Source organism: Sphaeramia orbicularis, chromosome 11 (genome assembly GCF_902148855.1).
Source record: "Sphaeramia orbicularis chromosome 11, fSphaOr1.1, whole genome shotgun sequence".
In the NCBI taxonomy this organism is placed as follows: Eukaryota; Metazoa; Chordata; class Actinopteri; order Kurtiformes; family Apogonidae; genus Sphaeramia; species Sphaeramia orbicularis.
Window position 1 is genome coordinate 17,239,560 of NC_043967.1, and position 25,426 is coordinate 17,264,985.

General features: G+C 37.5%; 1 protein-coding gene across 1 annotated transcript in view; it reads left to right on the forward strand.

Moving 5' to 3' along the window:
- The window catches only part of gabbr1b (gamma-aminobutyric acid (GABA) B receptor, 1b), a 325,006-nt gene that overhangs the window by 133,130 nt on the left and 166,450 nt on the right, over nucleotides 1–25,426 (forward strand). The window contains exon 7 of the mRNA XM_030147671.1: nucleotides 15,532–15,692. Coding sequence (XP_030003531.1) covers nucleotides 15,532–15,692 — 161 coding nt within the window. The remainder of the gene's footprint in view (nucleotides 1–15,531; nucleotides 15,693–25,426) is intronic.

A 25,426-nucleotide genomic window follows, 5' to 3' on the forward strand; every position in this document is an offset into this window, starting at 1 on the left:
AATAGCCAGATATTGAAAGTTTAGTTCTTCCTGAAAACAAAGGTGCAAATGAATTGGCAAAAAAGACATTTTCTGACACTTTTATTGCAAAGAAAACATGAAGACACCTAGCTGGCCTGTTATAATAGCAGTCTTGAAAGGGTTAACTTCTTTTATGATGAAAATATACTGGTGAAATAACCTACCAAATGTTTTTATCAGTATATTTGTTGTATTTTTTAACCAAAACTACACTAAGCTTCACACATATGAAATTACACTGGTGTTGACTGTGTCTGAGATTAAATAATCACATTAAAGCAATAACAAGGACAATTTTTATCATATTCATTTAATAAACTCCAAACTCAGGGGTTTCATGTCAGAATACTCTCATGTATTCTTTACTTCTAGCTTGATCTTTTGACCGGTTTTCCCCAAAAAGACCACTGAAAAGCCTCAGTCTATTCAGAATGCAGCTGCTAGCGCTGCTGAAAGTGCAGCATTTATATTTTGTGGTAACCTCTGCAATATGTAATAATTTAGTATAGAATGCAGGGAAATGTATTACATACTACATTCCATCCATGTAACAGAGAATGTGGCAGATTATGATAAAATACTGGAGGTACTGCATGGTGAAGTTCAAATATGTCCTTTATATGCATAATGATGAGTTTTTACATTATGCATCTACACATTAATACCTTTAACTGTAATTTTTCAAGCCAGTATGCCATGATTACTGACTTTTCACTACATCTAACCTTTCCTAAGTGATTTATCAGCATTTATCATTATTCTTCAGTGAAAATCAGGTATTTTCCCATATTCAATGTACTGACCATGTTTAACCCATAGAGTCCCAGTATTACTTTTGTGTTAGTTCCCAAATGAACTTTTCTCTTCATTTAACCTTTCTTTAGTGATTTATCATCATTTATTGTAATACTATCTTCTTTATTTTGCATTTTTTCAGTGTAAATCATATACTTTCCTATATTTAATTTACTGATCGTGTAGATATTCATAAAAGCTCAGAGTACATTTGAGGCTTATTATATCAAAAATGGAGAAAACTGAAGAAAAAGTAACTTTTTCAGCAAATCTATCATTAACTGAAAATTAAAACATCTGTAACCACTGTCATTGATCCAACTCCATGGGTTTTACAAGTGAATTAATGTTGTAGAAGATGACGGTGTTTCCATGTTCACTATGGAGCCTCTGAACGTCCAAATGGGTCATATCTGATGACCATGAAAAGATTACAAACTACATTTTACCTCAGTTTTTTACATGTATTGATAGGATTAGTTGATCAATTGGTATTAAACACTTTAGATCAGTAGGTGGTTTTGGTTGACAGTGGATGCTTGGGTCTTTATGGGTCAAAAAATTCAAATGTTATTCAATGGTTAACACAATACAGAAAAAGGAAGAAAAAGTGACTTTTCCACAAAATATATAATTAAATGACTGTAAAACCAAGCATCATTCTCTTCTATGTTATTTGCACTTTGCACTTTTTCATGTTATTTGCACTTTATGTTTACTGCACTGTGGGGCCTTAGAGTCCAGTAATTTCAGCTCTCTCTGTATAAATGTACATGGCAGAACTGACAATAAAGATGACTTTGACTTTGACTTGACTTGATCTATGACCTATCTGTCAAACTACATGAGTTTACTTGTTTACATGTTCACTATGTAGCTTCAGAATGTCCAAATGGGTCATATCTGCTGCCTTTGAAAAGCTGAGAAACCACATTTTAGCCAAATTATTTAAAAGTATTGATAGGTTTAGTGTTTTGAAAGTTATTAAATATTTTAGATCACTAGTTGCTTTTTGTCACTGGTGGGTGTTTAGGTCTTTGATGGTTAACCCTTTGACCCCTGACGTGTCTGTAGTGAGCATTCCGAATGTATGATTTATTTTAAACATTCATAAAAATTCAACTGTTTGCTCAATAGGAAACATTTCAAGACGTGCTGATAGAATCGACCTTGGGGCAGCAGATAGTCAATGATAAGGAAACCCTGGTGTGGACTGAAGGCCGAGGGTTTTCAAGTGCAGGCACACTATGTTTTGTTTTTACTGCTGTTTGCCGTATTGTGGTAATTATCCTTAATTTTTTTTTTACTGTGTTTTTTCTGAGTTTTGATCCAGTAACTGCTTTTTGGAATTCAACCAGGTGCCAACAAGCAGCTGGACCGATTTAGAAATAAGCTACACAAACTACTGGGCCAAAATTCAAATCCTTGTTGTTCAGTGTGTTCCAGTTCACAGTTCATGTTCAACATCCTAAATCTCTTACTGATGTACATTCTAAGTGCCTCATTTTGTAAAAACCTGTCAAACTTCAATCCCTCTCTTTGCCTTTTTCTGTTATTCCACCCTGTTTTGACCCTAAAACACACAGTAAAACAAAAAAAGAAAAGGAACACAAACACATACTCACAGCAGCTTTTATGACACTGAAACAGACACAAATTCACAGCAACATGTTGACCTGAAATAATGTCTCGCGTTAAATGGTTGATCAAATCAATAGTTGGTGTTTAAGTGATGGTGATAGATGGTGAGATGGGTTCCAGTATTGCACTGCTCTAGACTCGAGTCAATTCTAGGTTTATCTCATTGAGTTTGCCTTGTTGGGTCGGACATTGAATGATAATAGGCATACGGTGGATGCTCTATGTTACATCAACTAGAGCGTACATATCATTATACAGCTGCTGTGGATAGAAAATGAAACACTGCAGCTGCTTTAGTACTGACAACATGTCACATGTGATACCGCTGAGGTTTAGTGACTGAGTAAATATAGAAATGTATGTAAAAACTGGCAAGAGAGAAACAGAGGCGAAGAAGCAGAACAGAGAACAATAACAGGGTACGAGCCATTGTTGCAGCTGTTTGATCCACTACTCTTCGTTTTTTTCAAGCCTTTGTTCAAATAAACACTGAAACTGAAGAGGATTAATACATCTATGAAACTGTGTTATCTTTTTATTAACTGCCCTGACACTTCAGACCTGCAGGCTCCCTGGATAAAAGCTGTTAACTGGATTGAAATGTTATTGGTAATACAGTATTTATTATTATTAGTATTTTTTTAATCCTTGTCAATTTTTTTCGTCTTTGCATATTCTTTATTGTAGTTTTATTCTACCTTACTTACCATTTATATATTTTATTTTAGATTTTATTTTTTTATCCTCTTATGCTAAAACTGATACCTAGGTAACTACATTTTGTCCTATCATATATTATTGATCGAATGACAATAAAACTGAGTCTGAGTCTGAGTATACACCACTTAAGCACAAATTTAAGAAATCTAAAGGATATTTAAGCTGACTCCTGAACCCAACCTTCAAGATCTGTCTTATAGCAGCAATAATTGGAATTTTTATCATTTTGATGCAATAGTTTCTGTGCATAAAGCTTCACCTTGAAAGTACAGTTGCGGAAAAAAATTATTAGGCCACTCTTGTTTTCTTCAATTTCTTGTTCATTTTAATGCCTGGTACAACTAAAGGTACATTTGTTTGGACAAATATAATGATAACAACAAAAATAGCTCATAAGAGTTTCATTTAAGAGCTGATATCTAGACATTTTCCATGTTTTTCTAGATAATAACCAAAATCACTTCAGTTTTTACATCAATATCTATGGCATTGTACTGACAAAAACAGTGCTTTTAGGCATTCCATGTTTTCTTTAATGGTCTAATAATTTTTTTCCGCTACAGTAACCACCTCTTAACAGATGTAATATTACACTAACAGTTACTTTGAATAATAGTCCTGCCATGGCCAAGAGCACTCAGAGGAATACTAACTCGTACTAGTTTGACCAAATACAGATAGTTTAATAGTACATGATCTCAGTATTACAATACAGGATTAATAATACTTGTACCTGTGTGTGTAAAAGCACATACATTTAGTTACTTGGTGATAAGACAGAGCAATCTGACCAAAGATCACCATCCAGGATCTGAATCTTAATTTTCTAACCTCTTAAAAAATGTAGGTAGGCTTAGGCTACAGCCAAACCACATATATTTTTCTCTAGTTTCTGGAGGTTTTCGCTGTGTGTGATAGCTTTTTGTTGTTGTTATCAAACTAGAAACACTATGTTTTTCCAGAATTTTTGACCAGCACCATTCGATTATTGACATTAGTTAATGTTTTGCTGTAGATACAGATGCAGTATGGGTATTTTATTAATTAGATCGTAATAGCCACATTTTTCTCCCAGAGTTTTCTGATGAATTATGCATTTTTGGACTCTAACATTGCTCTAAAACATCTGTGTAAATCAGATGTACTGTACTGCACCAGAGTTCAGAAGCTCCACCGGCAACTCACAGATTTACAGTGATTCTTCATCATCATTCCTTCAGCAGCAGCAAAATATCATGTTACACACAGATTGAAATAAACTCACTAGCCTGGAAACCTGCAGTAGAGATAGTCGTACTGCAAATCCATTGCTCAGTACAACTAACTGCAAAACCCCATAAAGCAAATGTTAGTTGAGGAGAAAAGTTTTGACAACATTATTTATTTATTTGATGACATAGTCTGTATGACTCCTCTGAAAAGTAGATCACATGACAAATTTATATCAATCATGGTCTAAAACGGTGAGAGTGTTTAACTATAGGTTTTTTCTCTTTTCATAGTAGGTGGAAACAAGGGATGTGCGGATAATAATGCCATCTTATTTAAATTGATAGATGTTATTTTCTGTTTCTGTATGGTGGTTTTGTTGGTATTTATCCTCTCCTTAACAATAAAATCTTCATTATAAATTAAAAAATAGCTACAATTTTTAGCTTTCAACTCTTCATCACATTATCTTTGAATGAACACAGATTCAAATTGCATGCAAATTAATGAAAAACCTTTAAAGGTGCCCTGTCACACATATTTCATTACTTTTGTAGTCATGTGTGCAGTTTTACCATGGACTCTAACATTTTTTGTGAAAAAAAAGCCTTGGTTACCAAGTTTCAAGCTTTACTAACATGGTATAGAAAGCCTGCTTTAAGACTCAGCTCAATTTGTGCCAGTTCTCATGAATATTCAACGTGCTAATCTGCTTGACTCTGATTGGCTAACAGCTAGCCAATGAGAGCCTGGCTTTTCAGCATCCTTTACCCTGCGCAACAAGTAGGGGAACTGGCGAAAACCGAAAGTGAAACTTAACATGCTTTGAACGTCCGACTCCTGGCTTCTCTGCCCGTCCTGTACGGCGTCCCTTACATGGAATTTTCACACCTTCTGACCTGTATCCACTGGGCCCCCCCTCCACTGCTCTATGGGCCCCCCCCCGGGAATGCTGGGCCCCATGAATTTGTCATTTTTACACCCACCCCACCCTTTTACAGAGCCCCAGCTTGCTGTATACGAATACTGTCACTGAGCTGGATTAATGCACTGGGTGTGGTCTTACGTGGGCGAGCTCATGAATAGTAATGAGCTCATTAACACATCGCACTTACCAACTTTTCTAATTGACCTGATTTCTCTGCTTATTTCTTTTCAGTGGCAATAGCAGACAGAGGAGGTAGAGGTTCATTTTCAAATTCACTACATAACACAAACACCTATGAACCTAGCATATTAAAAAAAAAAAAAATACAAGTAAAAATGGTTTTGTGTGGAGGGGCACCTTTAATATAACACAACAGATACATATGTGCAACTTCCATAGAGGAAAAGACATCTTATATGCTGCTATCAGTGTTGGCAAAACTGAGCAAATATCAGTTAATACCAAAGTCAGACCAATATATCAGTGCATCCCTGGTGGAAACCAAACCAGAGTTAAAAGGAGAGTTAATTGACCTTTTCCACAGCAGATATTTTGGCTTCTTCTCACAGACAAAGCACAGATGTTAGCGATAACATTAATGATGGCTCTATTCAATTTAGTTTCCCCAGGAGGATATTTATTGTGAACCAATTACACCTGGAGATTTTCGGCTCCAACAAGACAAAATGTACAATGTGTAAAGGATTTATAGTGGACGCCTCACATGACTTCAGGAGAATAGAATAGAATAAATACAATACATTATAATACAATACATTACAATACAGTACATCTTTATTGCCACTGTCACAGGAACAATGAAAATCTGTTTAGCAGCCAGCACACTTTTTGCAAAAAAAAGACTATAAAAAGATCACACAAAATACTGAAAAATGTAGGCAATGTACAAAAGCTACAAGATAAAATATTAAATATAAATATTGTAGCTGTCAGAGGAAACCTCCTAAGTCCATTTTTGGTCTTTTTTGTTTTTTGTTAGTAATTGTTCTATTGGTCAGTCTCCCTGTTGGCCTGACAGTTTTAGAAATATATAACCAGTGCACTGCAAAAATCTAATTCTTACCAAGTATATTTTTCTCATTTCTAGTCAAAATATCTCATCACACTTAAAATAAGACATAATCACCTAAAGAGTAAGTTTTCAGTGTGATATAAGAACTTATTTTTAGACAATAGATCTTGAAAATCTTATTTCAAGAAATCTTACCAAGATCATTTTCACTTGTTCCACTGGCAGATTTTTTTTGTTTGAATTAAGCCCAAAAAAAAAAAAATTGAGTTAAGCAAAAAAAATCTGCCAATGGAACAAGTGAAAATTATCTTGGTAAGATTTCTTGAAATAAGATTTTCAAGATCTATTGCCTAAAAATAAGTTCTTATATCTCACTTACAAGTTATTCTTTAGGTGATTATGTCTTGTTTTAAGTGTGATGAGATATTTTGACTAGAAATGACAAAAATACACTTGGTAAGATTTAGATTTTTGCAGTGTGAAATATGTTGAAAACAGCACGTGACTACATCTCTTAACTCCATTCATTTATTTAGAATATTCATCATTTTTACAGTTTCCTAAAAAATAAATGTTTTGCGATATGAGGTTTGCTCCCGACAGCGACCACGTACTACTACTACTACAGTACTACACTAAAAAATAAATACTGAAATATACAAAGAGCTAATTCTATACTATAGATGAGAAACATGTACAACAAATAAGGATGGATGGACGGACGGACTTTATTTATTTATCTCAAACTAGGAAATTACAGTGTAGCAGCAGCATGGCACACATTCAATAACAATAAAATATCACAGCAAACATGAGTAAAGACAAATACAACATAAGAGCAAACATTATACACTGTACTCTATAAATTAGAAGTATAAAAGGATCTGGGAAGAATCTGAATAATTATATACAGGCAGTGTAGGATATATACAAGGTAAGATAAAAAAAAAAAAAAAATAGGATGCATGGGTTGGGACTGTTGCACTGTCCATTATATTATTATATGTGGCTGTAACTATAACACACACAACCTAGACATAAACATCACACAAGAAAAAAATGAATCAGTATTCATGGAGTGAAGAATCCACTCTTTAATTGTATAATTGTAGTGAACGCTGGCAGCTTCTGCTTTTACCCACTTCATCACAAGTGTTCAATTCCACAAAATGAGACCATTATTTATAAAACTACAGAATCACTTAGCAACTTTCCTCTGAGTGTTATGGAGGGGGAAATGCTCCAATTGGCAAAGCGGGGCTTATTCTTCCCAGTTTTTCGTCCAACAGGTTTAACAAGTTATGTTGTCTGCTGTGAAGTCGGAGTAAATGACAACCCAGTTTGTTGACAGAAATGAGCTGGAGCTGAGGGATGTGGGAGGCACAGATACACGGCTCTCTCCTCGAGCAGCATGGATAATCCCAGTGAGATGGCGAAACAGATAGGAGGAGGCACAGAGAGATACATATCAACCCACCCGAGAAAATGAGAGCAGCGAGGTAGAAAGCTGTGCCTGGAAACGGAGATGGGACTGAGCAGAAAGAGAACGGCAGAGGCTCCGAAGTGGCAAGAAAGAAACAGGCACGTAATGAGAATGAAGAGGGGAAGGATTGGTGTCATCCCGTCACTATGCTGATACATTATTAAAGATACACTCGGCGCACGATCACGCACGGATAAAATGAAAGGCAGAACCACTTTCAGACAGAGACTAACAAAGAACCATGTCCATGTAGGAGTAAGAAGGAGAGAGACGAGGCGTGATTCACTGTGGCTCAATAACATCTCTGAAATGTGGTTTGGTAAATTAAAAGATTATATGGGATTATGAGAAAACGGAGCAGCCGAACAGAAACAAAGGGTTTAGTGTCCAATAATAGAAGAATGCAGACTTTGTGTACACTACTACTACTACTACTTCAAACTTAGGATAACTGATGTTTTTTGTTTTATATAAAGCTCCTTTTAAGATGGATCAAGCACAAAAGACTGAAAGTTGTTGGCACATTTTATTTTTATTATTTTAGGGTCATATTTGACAGTTTTTGAACATAAATCTTGTTTTTTACAATGGAAAAGCTGATTTTATAGGTATGTTTACAATGAATGAATGAATGAAAGTTTTTATTATTGTGTCTTGCATACAGACATGCCCAGCCCGTACATGGGCTTATAAAACACCATAAATACAAACCAAAGATCAAATACTAGACTATAGGGACAGTATATAAACAAAACAAAGTACTGACCTATTTAAACAAACACATCTGCCACTTTTTTCAGGCTTTACAAACAAATAATGCTAATTTAAATACATTTGAACTAAACCATTTCATCTTGTCATCATCAGTGCTCCAGAACATATCAGTATTTTGGATAAACATGTCATCAAACATGACATTTGACCCGTTGCAAAATTAAATGACTCTCCCAACACATGTCCTTAACCCTCAAAGACCTAAACAGGCAACAAAATCATCTACGATCTAAAACAGGGGTGTCAAACATACAGCCCATGGACCAAAACCGGTCCACCAGAGGGTCCATTCCGAATTGTGTTATGAAATTGTGAAATGCAAAAATTACACTGCAGTTATTAACAATAAAGGGTGTCAATATCATTTTAGTATAAGGGCCACATACAAAGCAATTTGACTGGACCAGTAAAATAATATGATACCTATCAGCTACATAATGACAAGTCCAAATTCCAAACTAATATTTTTATAAATATGCCTGTTACTAAATTTACTAAAGTTTTGTACCTTTGTAAATCCACTGCAATCTGTAAGTTGTAATGTACCTGTATTTAAATGATAAGTTGAAGCATAATACAGAGTTATTCAAAAAGAATGAACTGATTTCATGACACATTGCTTCAGTTTTCAAGCATTGTCATGGAATGAGTCAGTGACCATTTGAAAGAGGAGTTTTCTATGTTTATGTTCCACCGCTACCCACTAACCTTAATGACCTTAAACATCGAATAACAACAGCAATCAACTCAGTGGATCGTGATATGCTGATTTGCATCTGGGAGGAATTCTCTTATCGCATTGATGTTGTCCATGCTGCAGGTGGTGGCCACATTGAGCACTTGTAAGACAGGAAATATAAACTGATTGTGAGTAGAATACTTGTGACTTGGCTGGAGTTTTCTGTTGCTTTTCCTTATTAAAATATTGTGTAATGAAATCGGTTCATTCATTTTGAATAACCCTGTATTGTTAAAATTGTACTTCTTTTTTCACATATGTGGCTGTTCCCCCACTGGACTGGAATGAACTGAACCTAATTTACCCCTGAACATATAGGAACCTTAGACTATGTGTGTAATGAGGCACCTTCAACACTGAGATGGACCATGTTTCCACTGATTGACCTACATAGGACCGTAGAATTGTTTAATATTTAATTCTTTAATGCATGAGTACTGTTTGCTTGTTGTCTGTTTTGTTCTTTGTTGAGGTTGTTTTATTTTGCTTTTATATACTGTGTTACTGTCACTTAGGTCACTGACTTCAAATCTTTTCATATACAAAGGTGTATTGTATACAGGGTGGGGAAGCAAAATTTACAATATTTTGAGGCAGGGATTGAAAGACAGTGTATGACCACTTAGTTTATTGAAAGTCATGAGAATTTATTTGCCACAAGAAAATTGACATAATAGAAAATGTTTTTATTCAATGTGTCCTCCTTCTTTCTCAATAACTGCCTTCACACACTTCCTGAAACTTGCGCAAGTGTTCCTCAAATATTGGGGTGACAACTTCTCCCATTCTTCTTTAATAGTATCTTCCAGACTTTCTCATAATAGTTTTGCTCATAGTCATTCTCTTCTTTCCATTATAAACAGTCTTTATGGACACTCCAACTATTTTTGAAATCTCCTTTGGTGTGACGAGTGCATTCAGCAAATCACACACTGTTTGACGTTTGCTTCCCTGATTACTCATATGGGCAAAAGTTTCTGAAAAGGTATGGATAATAGTGTTAGGTATGATTATGACATCAATATATGTTTGGTTTCAAAACAACTGACGTAGTGCCTGCTGAGAAAAAACAACTAAATGTTCATTGTAAATTTTGCTTCCCCACCCTGTACATGTAACCTGTGACTGAAAAAAAAAATTAATAAAATAAGTTGGGAAAATTGTACTTACTTTTCTGAAGAAATTTCAAGGTTTTCAGGTTATTCACACTTTTTTGCCAAAGGATGGACTGTATGATTATTTAAATGTACTTTTTTGCGCTAAAAAAAAAAGAGAAAATTGGGATCTGTCATTATTGCTATTGTGCTTTTTTTTTTTTTTTTTGACTTGTCTGGCCCGATTCAGATCAGAATGGGCTGGATGTGGCCCCTGAAAATGAGTTTGACACCCCTTATCTAAAACCACTAGTCCTATCAATACATTACAATGAATCAGGTAAAATGCAGTTTCACAGCATCAGATGTGACCCATTTGGACGTTCAGAGGCTCCATAGTGAACATAAAACACCATCTTTTACCACAGCTTTGATTCACCACTAAAACCAATGTAGTTTAACAAATGACAATGGTTAAAAACACTTGTTTTTGTTAAGTGAATGATATATTTTACTGAAAAAAGTCAGTTTTTCTTTAGTTTTCTCTGTTTTGATGTAATATTTACCTTGAGCTTTATGAACATCTAAAATCTACAGTCAGTAAAATATATATAGGAAAATATGTGCTTTTCACTGAAAAATGCAAAGGGAAATATTATAATAGATGGTGATAAATCACTTAGGAAAGGTTAAATGTATAGAAAATTTAATTTGAAAGTCACTGCAAAAATAATTCAAGGGTTAACTGATAGCCCACTTCCGAATGTCAAATGAATGAAGGGAACAGTAAATATATTTATGAAATACTACAAAAAGCATTTACATTTTATGACACTGTCTACTGCTGCCTTTTCCATGCAAGAATCAGGACCCAAAAAGACAAAAAGGTTTTCAGAGCTGTAAAATATATAAGAATAATATCTAACACTAATTAATTTGCCTGATTAAGAAAGAGGAAGTGTATGGAAGAGTTTATGAATGACCTCAACACATTTGTAAGAAATGTAGAGACAAACAAGATGGAGAAAAAAAAAACCAAAAACATAATACAGCTAAAATGATGCAAAGACAAAAGTGTTTGGGGCACAACAAGACAAAAACATTTAAAATGTCACAAGATGAGAACAATGTAAAGTACAACAATAAGGGAAAAATGGAAATGCTGCAACAATGTAAAAATATTAACTTCCTTTTTTTTTTTTGTAAACGTGCGTCCTGAGGCGACAAAACATTTATCTTTTAGATGTCAAGCTGAGAAAAGTTTGGAAACTGTTGTTCTGCTGTAATGACCAGAATAAATCTGCACATCAGCTGCTTCCAATCCAAAATGAATGTTTTTTAAGAAGTGATCATTTTGTTTCACTGCATCTGAGGAAACGTTAGGGACAAGAAAGTCACAAAACATGTTTGTCTCTGCCTCATACTGATGGTCAGTTTTAACCAACATTGAACTTATTTACATTATATGGACAAAAGTATTGGGACAAATTGAATTCAAGTATTTCTTCTCTAACAGGGGTCTGGGATGCAAAACAATAATGACAAGTGTCATAATATAGTTTTATGTTGTGATATATATCATTGCATTGGTTAGTTTTGTTACCCCTCAGCCAACTTCAGGCCAGAAGGGTATTGTAATTATTTTGTCATCTGTCTGTCCGTCCGTCTTTCTGTCCATGCAACAACATGATCACATAATTTGAAGAATACACTGAGATATCTGCACCAAATGTATACTGAAGGTGCATCTTGGCATGGAGCAGAAGCCTATTGAAAATAGGTCACCTTGACCTACTTTTTCAAGGTCAAATGGCCTTTTGCAGTCATAATTAGGAATAGGAATCGAGAACTGGTTCTTTTTGAGAACTGGTTCACTGTAGCTCCATTCCTTGGAATCGTTTGCCTGCCCGCTTAATGATTCTGCTTATCGATTTCACCTTCATTGCACATGCGTGATGACGTCACACGTATGCTGCATTATTTTGGCTTAGACAGTTTAGACGTATGACATTGAGGCAGAAACTCTCCAAAGTATGGCTATATTTCACATGAAAAGATGACACCAGGGCCACTTATAACACTTACAAAGCTTCCATTTCTTCAAAGGGAGGAAATCCCTCTAATTAGATCAATAATTTGTCCACACAGCATGCAGTTCATTTGCAGGAATATCACATGTTTGATACACTACTTAGCAATGCTTGTGAATGTAGTGGCAGAGCAAACACCAGGGCGTCATCTGGGCCTGGATCTGGGGGGGGCAACAAACGTCCTGCCCTCTCAAATAAAAGTTTCCGAAGGTAGGGAAAATGAAAATGAGGTGCATAACAGCAGGAGACATAGAGGAATTAGTAAAGTGTCTTAAGTTTCACTTTTACTTTCACTTTGTATGGTCTATGGTGTGACCCCCCCCCTCCACACACACACACACACACACACACACACACACACACACACACACACCGGACCTGGGGTCATCTGATATTATTATTTGTTCATTCTGTAAATGTTATATTTTCAGTGCGGAGATGGAAATATAAAAGACAGTTAATGCAAACAAACCCATTTGTACTCTTTTTATCCCCTCACACAATGAGAACTGATAAGAGAATCCATAAGGAATCTGATCAATAAGCAAAATTGATAATGGAATCGGAATCATTAAATTCTCATCAATTCTCATCCCTAGTTATAATATTGGAGTACTTTCAAATATAAATATGTTTGTAATAAGTTTTACACAAAAACAATCTAATCTAAATTATACTTTCAACAGAATCTTACACTATATTTGGCCTAGGGGTATTAAAAGTGGATTAAAAGGGTATTAAAAGTGCACAGCATGTTATGTTTTAAATTGTTATATTTGCTTCCAAAATGCCTCAGATGGTGTTTATGTAATTTCTCTCAAGACTGATTTTTTTTTTGTTTGTTTTTATTTTTTTTTATCCATGACTATGATTTTAAATGTTCTACCTCTAAATTTCTAAAATATTTTTCATCCTCTCACTGTAAATAATAATGTTCTACCACAACTAACCATTTACTTTCTTCTTATCTCACTTAGGAAGACAAACTTTAAGGAAACAGTGATGTGAATAAACTATATGGACAAAAATATTGGGACACATCATGGCTACAGCTGTAATGTGTCCTGTTCATGCTGATTTGAGATAAAACATCAATATTTCCTTAAAGTTTAATGAGAGATTTTTCTTCCTAAGTTAGAAATGAAGAAAGCAGATGGTTAGTTATGGTAGAAAGTTATTATTTCCAGGCAGAGCATGAAAAGACCAGACCCCTGTTAGAAAAGAAACACCTGTATTCAGTGTGTTCCAATACTTTTGTCCATATAGTGTATATAGAATGTACTGGATGTCCATATATATATGTGTAGTATTGAGCATGCTTTTGGTCTCAGGAATACATTTTTAAGGGAAACAGTGTCTTCCTTCAGTGCAGAAGCTGAAGCAGAAGCCCACAGCTCATTTTTCTGCCCCCACGCCCCTGTAGTGTTTTAATCCGGCCCTGGCCATGGGCGACTGAAGTGCACTGAATTAAGAATTAGATAAGTCAGGGTGTCGGTGAAGGCTTTTAGCTTCTCATAATCACCGTAATAAAGCTTTTGCACGCTGACAAGAATACAATCGGAGACTAAAGAAGTGTAATTGTAGCTGTAATTGAACATGCAAAGGACCACGAAGAGCGGCCAGCGTGGGGATGTATGCAATAATAATCCACGATGAGGAAGTTTTTTTTTTTTTTTTTTCCTCCTTTGTGTTGTAAATAATATTTGTCCACGCAGACTGGTGGAGTGACGGAGAGTATAATGACAGAGAGGGAGAGGGCAAAAGGGGGGAGAGGAAGGCTTGTTATCGGAGGAGCTGGTGACGCGGAGGGGAGGGAGGGAGGAGGAAAGATAAATGAGCGGGGCTGTGTTAAGGGATTGCAAATTCAAAGTGGTTTGTGAAACGGAGAGGGTTAGACTGAACATCCCTCCTCCTCCTCCCCCTCCTCCTGTTCTTCCCTCACACTCTCTCACACGCTGCTGCTGCAGTCAGCCACAGTCTAACGCACAGTCCTGTGAGCTTAACATTGCTCCCGTCATTTTTCTCTCGTCTCTCTCCTGAGGGGCTCACCGCATTCCAGCAACGCCGAGGCCACTTTTATTTTTTCTCCCCTTCCTTCTCCTTCTTCTTCTTCCTGAGATCGACCGCTCCTCACAGTCGCTTTCCCATTACTCTACTCCACCGGATTATTGAAAACAGCCAGTTTGAGGCTGACGTTTTGCGGTGTTCCCATACAACATGTGATGTGCGTTGTATGTAATGAGGCTTCCGACAGCACAGCCGTGAGTATGTAGGCGGTTAGATGAAGAAAGGCAGATAAATGACGAGTATCCGGACAGAATAAAGCTTTCACTGTGGATTTTTTTTGTTAATATCTCACAAGGTGGGGAAAGTGACGCGTTGTTATTAGGGTCTATTATCTCCGCCAGTGTTTCACAGCCTCCGCGACTTTGGTTTCAGCACCTTGGACAGCGACAGGAGCCGAACGCCCGGTGGCATCCGAACCTGTTTTTTTAAGTCCTCGGCTTCCGTCGGAAAACACCAACTCCAGCCTTCACTTTCTCTCTCTGTTCATCTGCAAACTTCCTCTGTGCCGCCTATTGATCCCACACGCAGCTCAAATTAAAACAGCGTTTGTTAAGCTCTTTGTCAGACGTGTTACAATGGACCTGGTCATTTCCACCAATTAACAGAATACCAGCAAGAATCTGCAGCAGCTAATTGAGATTGATTTGACTTTGCTGTTTTCGCCACAAAAAGTAGTGAAAAGAAAATTGCACAGTTCAAATAAATTAATTTTCTGGATGTGCTTCCAACTTCAACTTCATGGGAAATTATTTTTCTGACCCCCACACGGTGCACACTGTAGACTGAAAAGTTTAACCAGTACCGGAGGAATAAAGTGACTTTAGAGAGTACCCTAAACCTCCAGCTTTGACTATGGCTCAGCTCTGCAGGTCCGTCCTCAGCTACTCTCTGACCCTTACCCTCGCTGTCCTCCTGTCCTGCTCCTGCCCGGCTCTAGGGAAGAAGAAGCTGTACATCGGAGCCCTCTTCCCCATGAGTGGAGGCTGGCCTGGTGGTCAAGCCTGCCTGCCCGCCGCTCAAATGGCCCTAGACCTGGTGAACAACAGGACCGACATACTGCCGGACTATGAGCTGGAGCTGATTTACTATGACAGCATGGTGAGTAAACAAGTTGTTTTTTTTTTTTCTATTTACAGTACTTACAGTTCTTTTCACCCTCCAGTACACTCAAGATGTTAATCAGAATCATAACAGCTTCATGTTGTCTCATCGGTTTAACTTCACAACACAGTACAGTAGATGAACATACTTGAATAAATGTGTCTGTAAGTGCAGGTGTACAGCATCTTTCATGCATAAACATGTTCTAGGTACAGTCATTAACCAAAATGAGTTGGAAACTAACACAGTTTATTTTACTGATGTCTTAGATTTTGACTCCCTCCAGTACAGTACTGTTTGGCTGCAGCTGTTTTATTTATATCTCCAAACTGTAATTAAATTTTCACATCGTGTTAGGCCATCATTAAGATAATTGGCAGTCCTCTGTGTATTGTCTGCTTTAAAATGCAGCATTCTGGTCATAAAATGGGTCGCAGCCCCAGAGAAATGTTCCACGTACAGCAACTGCTTCTGTGTGTTTGCATAAGCACGGCAACGATAAAGCCTGCACGCTCACACAGCACCACGCTTTCTGCTAATGCCCCTCTCACTGCTCTCTGTATAAACTTTTCTGAACACTCTCTGTTTGCGTTGAAACCAAATCAGAACTAGCAGTGCACTGTATTATAGTTGTATACTTTGGTGGGATAAAAAAAACAACAGAACATTTCTTTAAAGATTAATTACAGTCGCGGAAAAAATTAATAGACCATCAAAAGTCATCAGAAACAATGGTTATGCAATCAAGTACTAACTCCTGTGTGTATCATGTGACTAAAACAGACAGAAAAGAAAACACGGAATTCCTAAAAGCACTGTTTTTGTCAGTACAATGCCATCGATATTGATGTAAGAACTGAAGGGATTTTGGTTATTATCAAGAAAACATGGAAAATGGAAAGAAATCAGCTCTTAAATTAAACTCTTATGAGCTATTTTTGTTGTTATCATTATATTTGTCCAAACAAATGTACCTTTAGTTGTACCAGGCATTAAAATGAATTAGAAATTGAAGAAAACAAGGGTGGTCTAATAATTTTTTTCTGCAACTGTATAGTCCAGTGATATCAGAAAGTATTTGTTTTCTAACATGACAGTGTACTTTAACACCAGGAAACGGTGAGTCACAGGCAGTAAATTGACTTTAAGGAGGAGGTCACTTAGAGGTTGAACAAAATGCCAATGAGGGAGGAGACAGAAGGAGGATGACATGCAAAGAAAGGTCTTCAGTTGGACTGGGGGTTGCTGTGATTCAGTTGTTGAGGTGCATAAGCGTGATTATGCTAGTTTGATCTGGGGTTGAAACAGTAGCGTTCATAAACACAATTAGGTAAGCGATGGAAAGTACAAAATAAGCAAACCATAATGATTTCCATACAAAAGAGGATTGAATGCCCATTTATGGATACAGAAATCACCTCAGACACTGGAAGGTTATTTAATGTTATCTAAAACATGACCTCCTGTAACGTTCCACTCATTTTGTTATAGTCTTCTATGTACCTTTATTTATTTATCATTCAGTACAGACACTTCAGTCTATTGCATTTCATATACTATCCACTGTTAAATGTATATTTTCCCCAAAACTGTAATGATGTTTATCATAGTGTATAGAATGAAACCAAAATGGAAAAAAAAGAACCACACTGATCTAATCATTAAAAATGATGACCAAAAAAATATTAAGTGATGAACTGAAAGTATTATTCCTGTGGTTATTAGCACTCAAACCATGTAATGAATGGTAAAAATGTTGTTTGTACACAGTCTGGCCAAAAACTCCCTGCATTTAACTAAGTAAATAGTTCAGATCCTTCCATTGGTTAATTACTGCAGTGATTAATATGTTTCAGCTGCAAACAGTTCGTTAACCCTAACTGATGTTGTTAGTAGCGTCTCTTTTTTTTTTTAACAACCATCAGTTTGTCGAGAGTATAAAGGTTGGACAGTTGCAGAATCCATCAGGCTCAAAATGTGACAGAGTGGAACATGAGACATTAATCTCACACATGGATTGTCTAGAGTCCAGATCTGAACGGCATTGAGAATGTTTGAGATCTGCTGGAGAAGACATTGCACAGTGATCCGACTCACCACAATCAATACAAAATCTGTCAGAAAAATTATTGCAACAGTGGACATAAATAAATGTTGTGACTTTGCATAAGTGATGCCACAGTGAACGCATCGTGTAATCAAAGCTAAAGGCGATCCAGAGAAGTATTGTGTTACTGACTTTTTTTGCCAGTGTATATCTGTGGTCCTTGTGCTAGAGAAGTCTCTTTTTTTGCAGCAATTATTAAAAACACACTGACTGCGTGTTTCAGGGGCTAAGGGCTGGGTGCTGGTCAACATTTGATGGTGTTACACGTTACATTACTTTGATAATGTAATCAAAACATTATTAGTTATATTATTATCCTGGTAACTTGTAATCTATAACCCACTACATGCCAGAAGTATCCTTCCCTACACAGGTGCCGACTCTACATCCATTCGACTTTGGCCTTTTGCTCTTAAATAATGGAATACGATGACCAGAAAAACACATCAGTGAACCACAGTGCTGACCTGGGGGACACTGTCCTCCATTTCCATTAACACACTGTACTTTATTTTGATTCTATCCTTCTGCAGGAACAACAATCTACAGAGAACAAGTGTGGATTAATCCACTATTGAAAATACTCCACAGCAGCACTATTTCCTTCTGGTTTTTTGGCTAAATTCACAGTGGCCAACTGCTAGAGAAAACTACTGAGCCCTCCCCGCAATTAAAAATTGTATGATGATGAACGTTGTACAGTAGTGCTGGATGATAAAATGATAACGATGTATATTGTGATATAAATTTTCCTCAACAGAGATCTGAGACATGTTTGATACAATTTCGATAGAATTAATTCGGCCATGTTTTGACAGATGTAAGAACAGCCAATCATAATTAAGTAGCACTGCAATGAACCAATCACACTAGAGCCACGGCAAGTTAGGTTGACAGCACAGATGTCAGAGCAGCCGTAGCACACACGCTAATGTTTGGGCTGCAGCGGGAGGTAACGAGTGTTCCATCTGGAGAAAATTTGGGCGACCAGGTTACTGAAAAGTAGGGTGTGGCATAGAAGCTGGGAGTCAGACATTCAAAGCATGTCAAGTTTCATTTTCAGTTTATGCCAGTTATAGCAGTTACGGAACGCACCCCCATATATAAATGTTTGGTGAAGATGGTCTGTTTGTGTTCTCTTTTAAAACGTGAAAGCTTTTGCCTGCTGGTCAGACTTTTAGTTTAGTTTTAAATATACATGTACCTGTTTAATTTATCTGAAACAGTTGTATAATGTTCTTCAGCACATCTGTCATGTTCAGCCTTTTTTCCATATTGTCCAGCCCTGTTGTAGAGTAAATAAAAAACACAACCAGCCTGGGCCTGACTCACAAATAGGGAGTCAAAGTTGGAAAGTGTTTAGAGTCATAGTAGCACATCTTTGGTTTTGGTTGCATATGAACTTTTTTAATATTGAGAGCATGTAGCGCCTCCTTATCCTCTGAGTGAACCTCATTACAGGCACAAACAGCGGCTCAGAGGAGTCGGTTGTAAGGTTACATGATGATTATTGTCTCCTCTCAGCTACTAGAGAAACCTTTAATCAGTACTTTGATAATATACGCCTTCAAAGCAACATGAGTCATAGCAACATCCTATCTGAAGAACAGGCTGCGTCTGCAAAGAGGAGCAGCTGTCACAAGCTGAACGTAACCAACAGGGACACATCGGACATACATGTTGTACAGTATACGGTGTTTAACTGACATACTGTATCATAACTGGAGCAACTCATGCAGCAGTGTTTGCAAAGCCGAATTAGGTACTTCAGAGTCAAATTATTTTTGTCATGAGGTGTTACATCATTTTGCATTAATATCCTGCTCCAGACTGCCTGGTTGATTGCATTGTGAGCCTCTTTTTCGGTAAGCCAAATGATAAAAAATAATTTCTATTGGGGATTACAGCATGTTTATTTTTTTTCCAGAGTCATTCTGTTTGACTGGTCTGCGTTCCTGTTTGTTACTCCTCACCTGCAATTTGTGAAATAGCTGTTTGAGCTTTATTAATAGCTTTTAACTCTTCACTGAACACAATTTCCACATCGTTCTTTGTCTGAAGGAGCCAAAACGCCTTGGATTAAAGCTGTGTGCCACGGGAGCAGGGACGTCTTTATAGCCATTATTTTTAATTGGTTGGAGATTTTTCTGTTATACTTCTGAAGTCTCTCAGCAGCAGATTATATAATTTTAACTGATCCTTAAATTCTGCTTCTCCTCACCTGGGTCCTGCTGCATACCAGTACACACACACACACACACATGCACACGCACACAGTATATAAACAGTTAAACCAGTGTGACAGGCTGGTGTTTTTATCTCTCTGATTGGTGCGAGCTGCTCTGCATTGGATCCCCCACTTCAAAAGCGTGGAGTGGAGGGGGATAAGGGGGTGTTGAGGTTGGCATGACAACAGTAACCAAGACAACTGCAGTTCAAACAAACACAGATCTGGCTACAAGAAAAAGGCAAGATCATGCACCTACTATCATTGCACAAACAGGAGCAGATGGATGGCTGGGTGATTTAAGCCTGTCCGTGTGGGAAAGCCATATTGAGCGCAGTTAGCCAAATATAAGAAGTTCTGGCTGGAGCGCTCATTGATCACAGACCTTTACACCACCCTGCTGCTCTGCCAGGCCAGATGCACATCAGAATGAACATGCTCTGATGGATCTCCCGCTGATCACGATCCAGCACTGCTCACTGCCCGCGCTGCCCCAAAGAAAGAAAGAAAGAAAGAAAAAAAAAACTGCCTGCGTCATCAGGTGGTGAAGCGAGCAGAAAATTTCTCAAGCTTTCCCTGAGATCTGGGAAAATATGATTAAATGTCTGTCCAGGTCCTGTGGTGCAGAAAGTTGAAGAGCGGTCCCAGAGGTTCATAGCAGGAAGAGGATGGGGACTGGGGGTGGGGGTGGAGAGGGGGTGGGGGGGGCAGATACAGCAGCCCCAGGATCTCATTTGAATGTGTTGGTGATTTCCCCTGAGTGCCAGGGTTAATCAATGAGTCAGCTGCGAGGAATGTAGCTCTGGATTACTGTGGCCCCGCTTTACAAACCAATTTATTTGATTCAGGACTGAAGAGGGCAGCTTTCTCCAAGCCGCTTGTAACCAAGCCTGTTGACTCAGTGTCATTAGGTGAGGAGCGGATGTACAGCAGATGCCTCAGCAGCTTCCACAGGAATGGTTGGATGTAGGCTGTTTTTAGATGCTTGTTGCTAGGGAACAGCTTGGGTCCAAGTTTGCTTCTGTCAGCTATTGATGATGGCAAACACTGCAGCAGGAAATTGCGACCCATTTTAAATGTTAATGGTTGTAACTTAAACGGTCTTTGACTCTCATGCTTGGTGATCCTCTGACAGAACTATAACGTGAACAGTATTCAGTCAGCCGTTGGAGATAGCTGCACATTCTTTCCATTTATCAAACTTTAATTTAGTCTTCAAAGAAAATTCAGAGCAGGTGCTTCTCTTCATAATTGATTCTACACTAAATCCACACCATTGAATATGAATATATTTTATCCCCAGAACCTCAAAAGCCCTATTTTAAGAGCTTTACAACTTTAAATTGAAGTATTTTTTTTATGTGAGGCTGTTAACAGCACTTTCTCTTGCTCTGCTGTGAAATTACTTTTTAACTCAAGAGTTTGGATCATAATTACAGTTACACCAAAGTTCATTCAGAAGTTCTTTACATGCATCCCTGCTGGTACCAATCGTAGCCAGAGACATCATGTTTTGGCGTTGTCCATCCATCCTGTTCTTTTAAATGTGAGAACTCAAGAACGCCTTGTGGGAAGTTCTTCAAATTTGGCAAAAATATGCGTTTGGATGCAAGGATGAACTGATTTGATTTTGGTTGTAAAAGACCACACAGTTTTAGACAAATCTCAAGAATGCAAGTGCTGCAAAAACACTTTCAGTCCATTATTCAGTGTTTTACTCCACTTTAAAAAGTCTGTAAGTGAAGAGAACAGTCTGCTTTCTGTCTTAGTACATTCACCGGAAGCGTCAATATAGTGATAGATTATATGAACATAAATATGACTAAGTACAAATATGTGCAATGTAGTGCAAATAGTATACTAGTAGTTTAAATGGATGTAAAAAAAAAAAAGTGTGTGTATATATATATATATATATATATATATATATATGTGTGTGTGTGTGTGTGTGTGTGTGTGTGTGTGTGTGTATATAAATAGTTCCTCCAGAAAAAACTTGATTATACGATCGCACAATTCAAATGTGTAATCAAGGAAATAGCAAGAAAGAAATAGGAATAGCAAATTTGTTTTCTGTGGGCAGCAGGTAGTCAATGAAAAGGTGACGGGAGCTCACTTTTACCTTCTCACAGCTTTATCTACAGAGCTATGTGACCCACCACGTCCTCCACATACAGGTCTGTCACGTTACTTTTAGAACTCCCCAGCCCCCACTCACAGATTGAGGTCTGTGTGTGTGTGTGTGTGTGGGGGGGCATATCCTCCAGCTCACCCCCCCCTCTCCCACAATTTTTTTTTCGAGTATGAGGGGGGGACACCAGTAGGCTCATGATGCCATTAGTAGGATGTGGTTCAACAAGGTTGAGAAACCCTGTCCTATCCTGGAGCCACTTTTCTGGCATGAAACATTTGAAAATGGTTTCTGCTGCAGCGATAATAATGTTATATGAAGATAAAGCTATAATAGCCTTGAAACAGACAGCCTGTTCTACCTCACTTTTGTGAAGCAGGAAGCCATATTTTACTTTTGACACTTGTGACTCAGGAATGTTAAAGCTATGTTTGAGTCATGTTTAGAAATTACAGAAGAACTAAAACATAACCAACACTTTCTGTGATGTAGTGTATGCTTACGTCTTGTATGTTTGCTTATCATAGGATGTAATTAGACATTTTTCATTTAATAGTAGCTTAGTTAAAACCGCGTGTGGGAGAAGAATCAGTTTTATCATTGAAACGCATCTTTTTCCAGTTCCCACATATTTTCGCAACTTTGCACATTTTTTGCAAATTCCGCATAAAACCATATAAAACCCCTGCATATTCCATCTCATAATCAAGGATTTTTACCCACATAATCAAAGATTTTTGCCCGAATTTTTCTTGAGGGACTGATGTATATACTATTTGCACTACATTGGACATATTTCTACTCATAGCCAAATTTTTGTAAGTGCTTTTGTACTTGTCATATTCATGCTCATATTTATATTTCATATTTTAATACATACTATTGTAGCTCTGAAAACAAAATCTAGTTGCACTGTACTACTTATAGTTTGCATCTAAAATAGAATAGAACACAATAGAATAGAATATATGACTGACAGCTCTAATAACTGACTGCTGATCTGACTCATTTCAGATGGAACCCAGTCACGACTCTTATTACCCTCCTCTCACCATCTTTAGAGCCAGTGTTTGGTTTAGTTAAGGAAATATTAACTCTGGCCCACACGTAAATACACACTTAATAATAGGCGATGATAATGCAAATGAACAGCAGATGTAACCCACCATAAAAGAGAAAAAAAAGAGAAGAGGAAGTCTGTTCTCAGCTACTGTAAAAACAACCGCCGATGATATAGTTTTCTTAATAACACCAGAAGGATTAAAAGAGCAGCTCAAAGGGGAATTCATCAAGTGTGGCTGGCACTTTTGTTAAAGATGCAGTGTGTGGGATTTAGTGGCATCTAATGATGTAATTCCAGATAAGTTAGGTCACTAACTAAGGTCTTGAACGCTACAACATGAAAGCAGTTACTGTAAAAATATGGTAGCTATAAACAACTCTACTGTGGTGTCACAATGCAATGCTTTTTGTTTTCATATGATTTTATAGTTTTTGCTAATAAAAACATAACAACGTACTGTATTTTAGGGGCAGCCATGGCTCAGAAGGTAGAGCGGGTTGTCCAATAACCGAAGGGTTGGCGGTTTGAATCCTGCTCTGTCCTATTGGGAATCCTGTTGTGTCCTTGGGCAAGACACTTCACCCACCTTGCCTCCAGTGTCACTCACACTGGTGTATGACTGCGTGTGAATGTTCGGTGGTGGTCGGAGGAGCCGTTCGGTGCGAATTGTCAGCCACGCTTCCGTCAGCCTGTAGCAGACAAATGTAGTTTACCACCACCAGAGTGTGAATGTGAGAGCGAATGAATAATGGCTCAGTAATGTAAAGCACTTTGGGTGCCTTGAAAAGTGCTATAGAAATCTAATCCATCATTATTATTATTATTATTATTATTATTATTATTACCTCCGCCAAGGAGGTTATGTTTTTGCCAGGGTTTGTTTGTTTGTCTGTTTGTTTGTTTGTTTGTCTGTCCGTTAGTGTGCAACATAACTCAAAAAGTTACAGACAGATTTTGATGAAATTTTCAGGGTTTATTGGAAATGAGATAAGGAAGAAATGATTAAATTTTGGTGGTGATCGGGGGCGGGGGGGGCACTGATCAGCCTTGGCGGAGGTCTGCGCTCTCCGAGTGCTTCTAGTTATTATTATTATAAGTATTATTATTGTTTTATTATTTTAAGACCCTCAAGTTACTAATGGAGAAGAGCAGGTCAGGAGTTAGGACAGACGAGCTGAATGACTGGCTAACAGATGCATAAGGAAATCTTAAATCAAAGAAAAAGATGAATCTGTACAAGCCAAGTGGTTAGCATGGAGCTAAAAACACCCCACACAAATTGACCATTACAGGACAGTCAGAACCAAAGGTAGGGTACAGTTTGGTTCATAGGCAGTGCTAACAGGATGGAAGCAAAATGACATTAAAGGAGTCATATGTAGGATTGTGGCCAAAACTGGTACTGCAGTCACATTCAAAATACTGTAGAGCAGGGGTGTCAAACTCATTTTAGTTCAGGGGCCACATTCAGCTAAATTTGATCTGAAGTGGACCGAACTAGTAAAATAATAACATAATAATATATAAATAATGTCAACTCCAAACTTTTCTCTATGTTTTAGAGTGAAAAAAGTAAATTTACACGATGAACAGGTTTACATCTACAACCTATCCTTTCAAAAGATGTAAACAACATGAGCAAACTGAAAAAATTATTTGAACAATATTCTGCCTCAGTTTATCATTTACACATGTACATTATAATTTACAGATCACAGTGGATCTACAAATACACAAAACATTTAGTATCAGGCAGAATATTGTTAAAATTGTACTTGCTTCTCTTAAGACATTTCAGGTTATTCACATAATTTTTTTGCAAAATTGCACTTTGTTTTAGTGTAAATACATGAAAATATGTACATTTACAGAGAAAAATTTGGAGTTTTCATTATTTTTATGTTATTATGATAGTATTTTACTGGTCCTGCCCACTTGAGATTGAACTGGTCTGAATGTGGAACCTGAACTAAAAGGATTGTTAATATCTTAGTGTAATTTTTGCGTTTCACAAATTCATCCCAAGGGCCAGACTGGACCCTTTGGCGGGCCGGATTTGGCCCTCGGGCCGCATGTTTGACACCTGTGCTGTAGAGCATGGTATCCCCTCCACGTCTTTCCAGACTATGGGTTGCCAGATCCAGCATGAGCGTCTACTACAAGTCTCTTCCAGCCCAGTCTCTTCACCCGGGCCACAGTCTCT